Consider the following 12,990-nt stretch of genomic DNA (forward strand, 5'->3'; position numbering starts at 1 on the left):
TAACACCAGCTGGAAGACACGGCTCGAAGAAGACGAGGGGGTGTCGACCACACTTGCAAACCACCCTCCCTCCCTCCCTCCCTCCCCCTTCGCGCCGCTCAGAGCCGGGGGTATTTTTCCATAATCAATAACATGCCTCTATTCTCGTCACACTAAGCGAACCAGATCTGCCCTCGTCACCACCCGCTTCCCGCTTCTCACCCCACTGCGTTGTCGACATCGCTAACCTGTCCAGGTGACAGTGACGCTCAAAACAATAGCAAAAGATTTTCAAAAAGTAAAAAAAAAGAAACTTAAACTAAATTATAAAATATTGAACAAATTTTTGAATATATCAAATAGATACGAAATTCCAATACAAAATTATAGACTAAACCACAGTATATAATATATAGAATAAATGTTATCTCGCGATCGGTTGCGGATATTGATCGGTGAAAACGGGTAGAGAGAACGAAATGGTGCGACTTGAGAGGCACTGGTTAAAACGGCGGTTTAAGGGTTGCACGAGTGGCGAGCAAAAGAGTTCATTAAAACCAGCGTCGTGCGCACCCCTGCCACCATCGAATTCGTTCCTCATCCCCCTAACGTGGGACGTAAAAAATACGCGGGACATTCGTCGATGTTTCCGATTGCTTGCTGAGCAAATGAATTTCAATTTTCAGAGCGAAGCGAATAAAAATAAGTCGTCGTCCCCGCCGCATTTTCCCTCTCAATTAATCATTCCTCGTTATCATACGGTAATAAACAGCACGGCGCAGTCCTGTTGCGTGTCCGCGCGTTTATCAGGAACGAATGGAAGAAAAGGGAGGCAAAGAGGGAGCAGGGGTGGCGGTTGACGGCAGATAACGATAATATTTGCCACGGCCGCGATAATTAACTCTTAGCTCGTTTGAACGTTAATTTTCGCCAAGGTGCATGCATGCAGACATTTTTCATATGCAACGATTCAACATTAGATAACATAAATATCAACGTTCAAACGCGTAAATAGATTCATAAATAAATTTATAAATTACGACTCGATCAATTTTAAATCACTATGTACAAAGCAATAGAAAGGCATCTTCTTGATGTAAGATAAAGAGAAAAAGAGGTAGGAAGCCGCGCCAAACCGTCTCTCTCGATCCTAAATCGTCGACTTCCGCCTACGCTCGACGAACGAATTATCTGGTCTATTTATACACGTTGTCGATCCATGATTAAATCTCAATTATATTCCAAGCCAGTTTGCAATAACTTTTTAACAACGCATCAAAGTATAATGTATACTCATCGATCAGCATGTATTTGACCGGTCACGTGACGTGCGTGAGAGATACGCAATCGCGTCGCACACATCTCGAGAGTAAGGAAATTTTCGGAGAGCCTCGCCGAGAAATTCTGGGCGGTCAATATTTCTGCGCCCGCGGATATAATTTACCGACGACGACTATAAGTACATATGCACGACTGTTGACAAATAGTTTCACCAGCACTCCTGCCTCTTCTCCTCCTTTCCTTGCCATTGTGAGTTTAAATATATATAGAAAGAGACAACTCGCGTGTGGGAGTGTAAGAGCAGGTGCACTGGGCTCATCGAAAATCGATAAATTATTCATTCAGTTGAATCATCTTTCTTTTTTCCCAGTCATTTTTCAAATACATTTCCCAATTCGATTTGAATTAAAATCGGTAATTAAATGAAAAATTTAAGAAACGGGAAAAAATTTAAGATCGGAATTTAGAAATGTACGAAATTTAAAAGTAAAAAACTTTATATAAGATATTAACTTTATGAAAAATAGAAAGAATAATAAAGTCTTTAAAAGTCATTTCAGAATTCAAATGAATTATTTCTAAAGAAATCTAGTCTTCTAATTTTAATTTGAAATTGAAAATTCAGAAATAGAATTGAGAAAAATTAGATATATTATACATAAATAGTATATTATGAAGATTGGATGAAGAATATTTTCTTCTCTTTTCTTCTTCACATACATACATAATATACATGTTGTTGATACATCTAAATGTCATAATTACAAAGTAATCATCTAGCCATTATGAAATTCACCCTGCCGGTTTACATTTAAATTAAGAGAAATTGAGAAAGGGAGAGAAAGAGAGAAAGAGAGAGATAATAGAGTGATCATTTTTCCCTCTTTCCTCTCACGCATATAATTATTTCAAGACAATTTTCTTCTTGCATTTTAATGTTATGAGATTGTTACGCTTAAATAAACTACCAAACATGATAATATCCTTATGAGTTATTTCAAAACAATTACATCTTCCTGACGTCTTAATGTTATATAAAAAAGATTGTTCAAATAAATTAATAAATGATAAAATTAAAATGAATAAACTTAATAAATTGAAAATTAATAAATGATAAAAGTTATAATATAACTCATCAAAAAGCTCTTTTACTTCCAATTCGCGATTCGCATTCAAGTTAAAAGATTTGTTCTTTGTAGTTGAACCTTTTACATTCTTTGTTTTTCTTTTCTTTTTTTCAGCTTAAAAATCTACATTTAGCTCATTGCATTTCGTTCTAATTTCAACTATAAAGAACAAATCTTATGTCTCAGCCCTAGTTGTAATATTACAACGTCAGGATGGCCGAGCGGTCTAAGGCGCTGCGTTCAGGTCGCAGTCCACTTCTGTGGGCGTGGGTTCGAATCCCACTTCTGACATTTCTTTTTTACTCTAAAATTAAAATAACATGATAATTTTGCTTTAGAGGATTAATATTTAAAAATAGATGAAGAGATCATAAATGTATTAATAAATAAAAAAAAAAAAAAAATTAACGAACACCTTCTCTGACGCGTCTCGTGTGAATATTTAGTTTTAGTGTGTTATATAATGTTGTATAGTTGATCAGAAAAATTTGTTACTAATATCTAGAATGATAAATCATAAGGAAAGATATTATCATGTTTGATAGTTTATTTAAACGTAACAATTTTATAACATTAAAATGTTAGAAGGAAGTCTCGAAATAATTATATGTGTGAAGAAGAAAGAGGAAAGAATTGATCCTCTCTTAACTATACACATTATCTATCTTTCTTTTAATTATAAACCAACAGGATAAACATAATTGCACAGTAATCATCTGATCATTACGTCACAATGATGCCAGATGATTACTTTGTAATCGTGACATCTAGACGCGCGTACGATGTCAACAACATGCATATTATTGACGTAAGAAGGACATCGAAGAAAAGCAATTTTTCTTAGCCATTCGAATGTGTCAAAGATATTTAACGGTGAAAATGAAGGTCACTATTATGAACGAGGTAGAAAAGCGCGGAAAATTCGGGGTGGCTTTCGAAAAATCGCCGGCGTGGCACACGTGACTTATGATAAGTGCTTCGCCGGGGATATTCCCGCGGGATCATCAATTTCAACGTCCACCCCTCGCGCGTATACCCCCACCGGCAACCTTCCGATTTCCTTCACCTACCCCGCCAGCTCGACCTCCTTTTTCTCCAGCTCAACTCCTTTGGAAAATCCATCCACCCCCGCATGCAGTAATATTTCATGTGGTAGCGAATGCACTTTTACGACGCCATAGTGGTGCCTCAGCTCAGACAATTACTCGAATTTTTGAAACTTTATCCACGAATATAATTACATAATTTCAAATCGTTGGATAATAAAGAATCGCGAATTATAGTGCGAAAGAATAAATGCTCGTGAATAATCAAGATAGCAATGTCTCTTCTCGTTTATATACAACAAATTAATCAGGAAATAGAAAATACAAATTCGATTCAACTAAATAATTTTTTTTTTTGTTAGTATATAATCATTTTTTGAAACAAACAAAAGATCGCAAGTTTACATTCAGAAAATCGCTCGCGCACCACTGCGTGTCGTGATATAATAGCGTGAGATTGTGAATATATGTATGTTGTATATGTATAATGTGTTATGTGCACGACTGCACGCTATGCTTAAACAATGACGCTTCGGGAAATTAAATAGATCCACTCGCATTTAATTTTACGACGCAGATAGAGCAACCGACGTGGCTTCTATCGTGCCGCTTTCCGTCTTAATTCCAACTCGCGACGATTAAGATTTAATCGGCTGATCAGGGAGAGAAGATAATGTTGACGAAAATTCTCGGATACTTGTCGGGTATTTTGAAGGCTTTGCCTCACGAACGCGATAAGTTACACGGAAAGGATCTTAATCCGGGGGAGAGGAACGATTAAAAAAAAAAAAAAATAAATAAATAAATCGTTATTACGGACAATCAATTTGTTTTATTTTTTTATTCCCGTCAGAGATTAGAATTATATTGAATCGTAGTGTACGAAATATCGGACTCTGTTAAAATTTCAGTTTAATGAAAACCTCTTATAACGGTTGTTTGTTGGATACCAAATGTTTTTGTTTGTATAATGGTTGAAAATCTTCGTGGAATATTTACGATTTCTCAAGTACAATAAATTTAGGAAAGATTGACGAATTAATATTATACTCCGTGATTTTGAAATCGAATATAATGTTGCAAAACAATTCGTTAAAAAGGCTTCGAAAAATGATATATTTAAGAAAATTTAAAACTGAAATCTCGCAAGAATAGATCGCGTTCGAGACTCTGATATACTCTAACAAGGTTTCAGTTTGTATGGGGAAAAAAAAGGATCTTCGACGCAATGTATACAATAACATTTTGCACTCACCGGACTCCGAGACAGATGGACTGCCCGCAGACCTGTCGGAGTTTATGGAGCTCCCAGTGGAGCTGGTGGACGCTGTGCCCAGGGAGCACTCGGAGATGCTACGCCGTTTAGACAGCATCGCCGCGGACGCGGCGGCGGCAGCGGCAGCGGCTGCAGCGGTGGCGGAGCCGGTCGGCGCGCTCGTACTGAGCCCGTGGAGGCCGTGAAGCGCATGAAGGCCGTGAAGGCTGGTCTGGCTCGTCAGCTGTTCGAGCCGTCGTCTCAGATACCTGTGCTCGCGCGACAGCTGCTCCTTGTGTATGATGTGCTTACGATCGCGATCCTCTAGATTCTGCAATGCAATAAATATGATGATATAAAATGTATATATGTGTGTTTTTATATGCACATAAATAATACAATAGAGATTATGCTATTAGAGATTTTAAAACAATTTTCTAAGAGATATAATACTAATTTTTTAATATTAATTTCATATTAGTTTTATTATTTCTTTTTATATTAATTTTTTTAAAAGATTTTTTAGATATATTATTCATATAGTTATATATAGATATTAATGATAATGATTATACGACGGCTGTAGGAGACTACTATTCGCGATTATTATTCATGTACGTTCGTTTGTTGTTTGATCGTATGTGAGAAAATGTAAATCTATTCACTAAACGTTAAACTTTTAATTTAATCATTTGTCATTATATATGTAAATCTTTTCGTTCTCTTTGTTCTGACCGATGTTGGCCAATAATCGGTTTCCTTTCTATTGTACACAACATGCCATTTCGTAACGCAACGATGAGTGCTTACCTAGAAGAGGTTGGTCAATTCCGGTGCAAATTACCGAATGGGAAATAATAAAGCACTAATGCATATACTACTGCGCAGTATTTGAGGTACATAAATTATGAGAGATTTTTCGAATCTTTTCAAACGTCCACAAAATGTAAAGTTTTTAAAATCTTGCATTCTTAAAAGATTTCAGTTTCTAGATTTCAACACTTTAAAATTTAAGATATTAACATTTTAAATCTTAATTATCGAAAAATTTGATCGTAATAGACCTCAAATGTTGTTAAAGTAACTACTCTCTTTTCCTGATTATTCCCAAACAAATTTATGCAAATGCAGCGAACATAGATTGTTTCACTATTATTATCCACGTTATATATTCTCACTCTGCGAACTTGGAATAGTAAGACGATAGCTAGGAATCAATGGCGATCCGAACGTGGGGTGGATGGCACAAGGGTGGAAATAGCAGGTGACGGAATCATCTGATCGTAGATAACAGTTCTACACGATAGGCGAAATGTATCTGCGTGTGTGTTTATGCCGATGTGGCTGGTACCACGTTCGTAGGAAAGTTCCTGACTTCGTGCTCGATTTCCATTCGGCTCGATATGAATTTACAACGTAGATAAAACGAGGTTAAGGCGAGGGTGAGACAAGGTGAACCTCTTCGTAAAACAAATCGACCGATCCTACTTCTATCGTTTATGTTGTGTCGCTGACTGTGTGTATAATCGGCATCCACATTTTTGCAAACACTTTTAATTAATAAAAAAACCCGTGTTCAATCTCATTACAAGATTGACATTAAATTGTTTTTTTATATATACATATATTACAGATAACAAAAAATATTAAAGTATTTTTAGAAAATTATAAATTTCTCTCAAAAAGTCTTGATAAAAATGTTATGCCAAGAAATGAATGGAGTAAAAGATAAAATATGAGAGAGCGTGAAATAATTAGCCACAAAGATGGCGACAAAGATGTCTCATCGAGGGTGTGAAAAAGATAAGGCGAAGATAAGGTGAAATATAGGAGGGAAGAAATTCAGAAAGGCAGACAAATGAAGAATTACACGTCGCCAACCGCGCAAAATACAAGTCCTCTTCGCCCCTCTGCTCACTCTTCTCCCCTATTTCGCCCCTTTCTCTAAGTTTTACTTCCTCGTGGGGATGTATAAGTTATTCTTGCAGAGAAACGATACTTTCGTGTATCTCATTTCCTCTTCCCGTGGCCTCCTTAGCTTCCATTTATCCTCTTTTAATTTACTTCCTTCACATCTTTCCTTCCTCTATTTCGCCGATCAAAATTTTTTTCATCCTGCTGTCATAATTATTCTATAGTCTTTGAATTTTTGCACGCGAAATGTCGGATTCCGAAATTTTAAATTTTACGAAATATTCTTATATATATATATATATATATATATATATATATATATATAAACATCTGAGATAATTAAATATTGCATATTTTTCGGGCTAAAATAATTTTTTTTACGTTAAAATATTACTATATTTCTGATAATGATACGCAATCTACTGCTGCACTTAAACTGTGCGCAGCAACTTTTCTCCTTAAATGGTGGACTGGCTAACATTTTTTCTAACGTATCTAACGCAAGCATATAATGTACATAGATACTTGCAGGTCAGATTGATGTACACGCTGAGTCTCCCACGCGGACTATGCATGCACGAATGAACGGTGGATACGCACTGCTGCTCGCCATTCTACAGGGTGTCGCAAATATACAACAAGTGCACAAAGTCTGACAAATGATTGAAAATTACATCAATGTATAAAGCCTTTTTTATATGATACATTATTATAAAGTAAATATTTATCATTTTTAAATATTTGTTTTCAATTAATCAAATTTATTTTTACTAAAAATTTTATCTATTAAAAATGTTTATTAAAATTATTAAAAATATGTAATAATTTTTTTTTTGGTTTAAACTGATGATTTTCACATCTATACATTTATTATCAAATTTATTTATTTTTTCAGTTATCCTTAAAACTTTTTTTCTCTCTCTAAAAATAAAAAAGAAACTTAAGATCTTAAAAAAGAAATAAAACAAATTAGATAAAAAGTACTATCAGCTTAAGTACACTTCGAAAATACACATTGTAACGTGTATGTAAGTACACAGAGTGAACGAACAAATGGTGTGTATATTTTAAGTACTATTTATAAAGACTATTGCTGACGGAAACAAGAGACGCGTGTTGCTTAGTATCCTCGTCACCTGTTAGAATCCGTGTTCTATCCACGTCACCCTGTAGACTGCGTGGAAAACACCGACGCACGCACACGCACTCACTTACACAGTACACATGCCATTGTCCCTGCCAGTCTGTAATTTACTAACTACGCATCCATTGTGTGCGTCGCCACTCCGTTTGCTGCAACACCTTCTTGCTCTGCCTTTCTTTATACCGCCTGGCTCTTTTTCCGCCCCCATTTTTTTCTTTTCCAAACTCATTCTAACTAAGAAACAATAAGTTTCGAATGCGACACCGGTTACATATTGCCTGTTACATCTCAGGAGTCTTGTGATTTTGTTTAAATATAATAATTTTTCTTTCTCACTACATATGACACTATATATTCTCACGATTGAATGACAAATTTTAAGTATGAACCTAGAGTAATAATTACTTGTTAAAGATAACAGAATAATCTATTTTCAAAAACTTTTTATCTTGCACTTTCTACGACTTGACCTCCAATTTTCCATTAAATCTACCTTGATAAAATCCATCAAGTTTACCTTGATAAAGCGCTTGGCCTTGGTCAAAAGACCTAGCGTAGTATGCCTCGAAGTTTCAGGCCCAAGTGGTACCAACAGTTTCAACTTCTCAAGGCAAGTCCTAAGGTGAGCTCTCCTGCAACAGAAAAAAGTTTATTGCATTATAATTAATTGTAATATTATCACTATTAAAAATTATCAATACTAATACAATACATAATAAAATTAGATAACACTTTCATGAACGTCCTCTCCTATTGTCAATCATTCTTAAAAATTACAATACAAGACGTTAAAAAGTTTGTCTTAGAACAATGTTTTAATCAGTGCGAAATGATGTCTACTTTCGGCGGCACTTTCATAAAGATACGTGCATGTTGCGTGCGTTAAATTACGTTTAATTATAAATATGATCGGTTTATAACTATCCTAGAAAATAGAGACCGCAACGATGGAAGAACGAGAGAGCGGAAGTTTCAAATTAAGATAAACTCACACAAAAAAAAAAAGAAAAAAAAATAGAAAAAAATTAGAATTAAATAATGAGAAGAAAATAAAAAACTGATATTATTTTCCAGACGTTCATAATATTAAATTATATTTAAAAAATCACTTGACTTGTTTTTCTATATTTTCTGCAAATAAATAATTATATTAATGTAATAAATTATTAATAAAATTAATGTAACCTCAGCTTTTTTAAAAATATCTTTCACAATAGAAAATGTATATTAAAAGATTCAATGCTGACTTATTTTTATTTGACAAATATATAATAAAATTTTAGAGCATCAATATAATTTAATACTTAAAGGATTCTGTGAATCTGATTGTTAAAACTATCTTAATATTCTTAAAATGATTAATCATTTTTACAATCCTATTTTAATAACAATTACATAACCGTGTAAAATTTTGTAATATCTTTTAAAAAATGTAAAAATTCTTCAAATAATTATTATATTTTTGAAAATAAATTGTCATGATGAGTATGTTGTTAAGAAGGATGTCGATGACATGTATGGACAAAGTTTAATTAACAATGAGAAAACCGTCCGAAGATAGAGAGAGACGGCGCGTTTGCACGTACATTTTACGAGAAACAATAAGCCAACTCTGGCTTAATGACGTCATCAAACGGTATTATACCCTGCAAGTCGTGAAGTGGACGTGTTTCAAGCGTAAGTAGACGCATTTCTATCCACGTGTCCTTATGTCTATGTCTCTGTCTAGATATGTACTCGACATACATATATACTCGATATACTACACAAGGTGTCTCAGAAACGTCGAATATCTTCTCACTACGGCTTCTTCAAGACGTGAATTACTTTCTTTATAGAGAATATTAAGGCCAATCATATAATACACGCTTATCTAATAATAAATGACACACAAAAGAATATTATGTAGTTTTTCAATTAACAGATAATTAAAGATAAATTTTAAGCCAAAAATCTTCCATAACTTTTGTGTGTCCACTTTTATTCTATAAATTACAGAACCTGTTAAATGAAAATGTTGCTGAAAACCAATATCTTCTTGCATAAATCTATCGTAAATCGCAGGATACTACAGAAGCTTCCTCATCATTCCTAATCACTGGCAACATTTTTGCAGTGGCAGGAAATTAATGAGGAGCGGGAGAGAGGGGAAAGGTAAAGGGAAAAGGTGATCCTTCAATCAATGGCACAGCGCGTGACAGCGGCATTATGAAATTCTTGTAACAGCTATGTTCAACGTACCAGGGGTACGCTGATGAATAAATACTTCGCACGGAATTCCCGCGTTGGAGTCGTTGAGTTTACTTCGGCAAAGACGTGGTTAGGAAGGCGGGAATGCGGATCAGGGGGGGAAGGGGGAATTGCCCTCAAAGGGCAGAATGCCTTGGGGTGCAACGTGAGCGAGCGAAGTAACAGTCGAGTATTAATTCGCTTGCAAGTCGCTGGACGAGGATCCTGAAGCGTCTATAATACACTCTCCCCCTCTTCCATTCGTCCTACTCTTCAATTTGAAGAAATCATCGAGCTATGTTTGCTTTCGTATTTTACGATCGTGAAACAAATGTAACGTTGTTTTTTTTTTCTTAATAAATCGACGATTTATATAATAATAATTAAGCAACTATTCTTGATTCGTCAGATGTAAAACTAAAATTACATTTGAGGCGACCTGTACAAAGTGTGAATAACGTCGCAAGTGCGTAGCCAAGCCTGGCGGGAGCAATGGCCGGCCATGAGTTAGATCGCTTTAACAGCCTCCTGTAAACAGCCTCGTAATTTTATTTCTACCCCCGCTCCAATATCTTCTCCCTTCTTCTGCGTCTACCCCACCACATTGCTGCATCCCTCTGTTGCATATTCGTCATTCGTCCTTGGTCTTTCACTCTTTTTGCCTCTTTATCTCTGCCCTCCTTTTCTACTTTTATTTGTATTTCATTAATCTTCTACACAATTAATTATTAATGCTAAAATTCCATAATTGTACTAATAATGCCATGTGTGTATGTGTGAGATAACGGTTATATATTCCTACGTAATATTATTTATTGCGACATTACATTAAACTGTAAAAAGGTTTATTATTCTAAGAATCCTAGAGTAATCAGCATATTTATTATTCTACCAACAATTAGTAATCAAATTATAATTCATTGCATATTATTGGATTTTAATTAATCTTTAATTCACTCCAGAAAATTTATTTATTATTATTGTGCCTCTCACACATTAGCAAGCAATTATAAAATTATAGCAGTAGAAAAAATAGCTACTTGTTACACTTGCACTTATAAAAAATATTTATAGAAAATTTCGACCAAAAACAAATTAATAGCTTTACCATAAGATACCTTAAACAAATATCGAACATATTCAATAATTTGAATAAAATGAGATGTGAAATACTATACAAAATAAAATAATTAAAGATATAAAATAATAACAATATTGATACCAAGAATTCCTTGAATAAGAAAGTAATTGAAATATAATCCCTCTCGAAATATAATATCTTGACTTTATTCATAATTGAATTTGAAAAAATAATAAAGTTTTATATATAAGTGTACAAAGACTAAATTGTAACTAAAAAAATTAATTATTCTGCATTGCTTCTTAAATGGATTAAAGCTAAATTTTCTTAATTCCAATTTTCTCTTCTCCATTGAAATTAATATCAATCATTTATTTCTAATCGTTTTTTTTTTTTTTTTTTATTAACTATTGACTTGATCAAATTTTATCAATTTTTTGCAAACTATCTCATTTTCGTCGAAATTAATATTCTTGATTAATCGAACAGTAAACAGAGTACAAAGCGGAGTAACCGTTCAAGCAAGATGAGCTTTCGTTTGAGGGTCGATTCGGGATAGTTTAGCAATTCATTAGGACGGACACTCGAAAGTGGAGACTTTGGCGAACTTGGACTTCCTTCAACTGGCACCCGCTCTATAGAGAGGTTGAACAGAACGTGAGAGGAAGAGAGGAAGAGAGAAAGAGAGTGAGAGAGATATATGGTGGAGGCATTACTGCAAAATACCGTTTGTAGACACAAGCGAAATGGGTCTGGCTTAATTAAACTGTATGCAGGCTTCTCAAAACGGGATTCCATTTAAAGTCGAACTTTGCCTGGGATCTCCGTAAGCTTCTTTTCGCGAGATCTTTCCTCATCTTCCACTCATCTTTGACTCACAGTTAATCGCGCAGAATTATAATAAACTTGACCATTCGAGATGCCATGTAAAACAGATGTTCATATAACGAATAAATAATTTGAATTTCTGCATCGCAATATCCTCGCAGCTTAATTTTTAATTTATCACGTAAAATCATAGCAATTTTTCCAGCATTTGAATACAATGTATAGAAAATCTATTAACAATAAATAAAGCAAATTGTTTGCGTCATATTTTGAAATAAATTAAAATTTTTTAAATAATGTTTTAAAATGTCTAAAGTAAATCTCTTGATAAATCTTATACAATAGTAGGCTTAATTTTTCAAATGCAGAACATTTATAGAAATGCAAGAAGAAGAAGAATGATAAATCGTAATGATAGATCGTATTAAAATCGAAGATATAAAATCCATGTTAAAAAATGTATACAATAACATGAAAAAATGTATATTAATATGCAAAATCTAAATATAACTCTATTATAACTACAATTATATTTAAGACACCCGTTACAGTTGAACGTGCACTCATGTGGGTATTCACTGGCACGTGTAAACGCAATACGGACAGGACTGTATGTAATACTGGTTTCGCTTAATTAAGCTGCGTCTACTGTGTCGAAATCTTTAGTGAACGACAAAGGCAAGTCCGCACGTGCTTTCATTAAGACTTCCCAATTTGGAGTAGCGATCCCTGACTATCTAGCCATGTAGCCTGTATAGCTAAAGGGTTTTAGAGATAAACGCATCTTCTTCGATATTGAAAGAACATAGTTTTTTTTTTTATTACTTCTCTTTCTCATTCTTTTTTTTAAAGGGCCATGTACAATTATAGTGTAATTATATTGTAACCGTAAAATCAGTGTATAGCGTTAAATGTTATGCCTATTAAATTTACAATTGATTAAAACTGCGCAAAATTAACTATTCTTGTCCGTGCAGCATCGCGTTCTTATGTCTACGAGGCAAAAGAAAAGAGAAAAAAAAAATGGTAAAAAAATCGTGTATAATCAAATAGGAGCATTGGCCGATTGCCATCTTATTTTTAAAGTCGATGGTACAGAAGAGCGC

The 12,990-nt window shown here is 34.3% G+C and overlaps 1 protein-coding gene and 1 non-coding gene across 5 annotated transcripts in view; one reads left to right on the plus strand and one right to left on the minus strand.

The window, feature by feature from the left end:
* The window catches only part of Mxd (MAX dimerization protein), a 35,487-nt gene that overhangs the window by 3,888 nt on the left and 18,609 nt on the right, over positions 1–12,990 (minus strand). For all 4 annotated transcript variants that reach the window (XM_072903585.1, XM_072903583.1, XM_072903582.1 and 1 more), the window contains exons 5-6: positions 8,264–8,378; positions 4,689–5,019 (exon numbers count right to left, since the gene is read on the minus strand). In XM_072903585.1, the coding sequence (XP_072759686.1) occupies positions 4,689–5,019; positions 8,264–8,378 (446 nt within the window). The remainder of the gene's footprint in view (positions 1–4,688; positions 5,020–8,263; positions 8,379–12,990) is intronic.
* Positions 2,595–2,678, plus strand: Trnal-cag (transfer RNA leucine (anticodon CAG)). Its single transcript has one exon. It is a non-coding gene; the product is annotated as a tRNA-Leu (tRNA).

This window comes from Anoplolepis gracilipes, chromosome 12 (genome assembly GCF_047496725.1).
Source record: "Anoplolepis gracilipes chromosome 12, ASM4749672v1, whole genome shotgun sequence".
Taxonomy (NCBI): domain Eukaryota; kingdom Metazoa; phylum Arthropoda; class Insecta; order Hymenoptera; family Formicidae; genus Anoplolepis; species Anoplolepis gracilipes.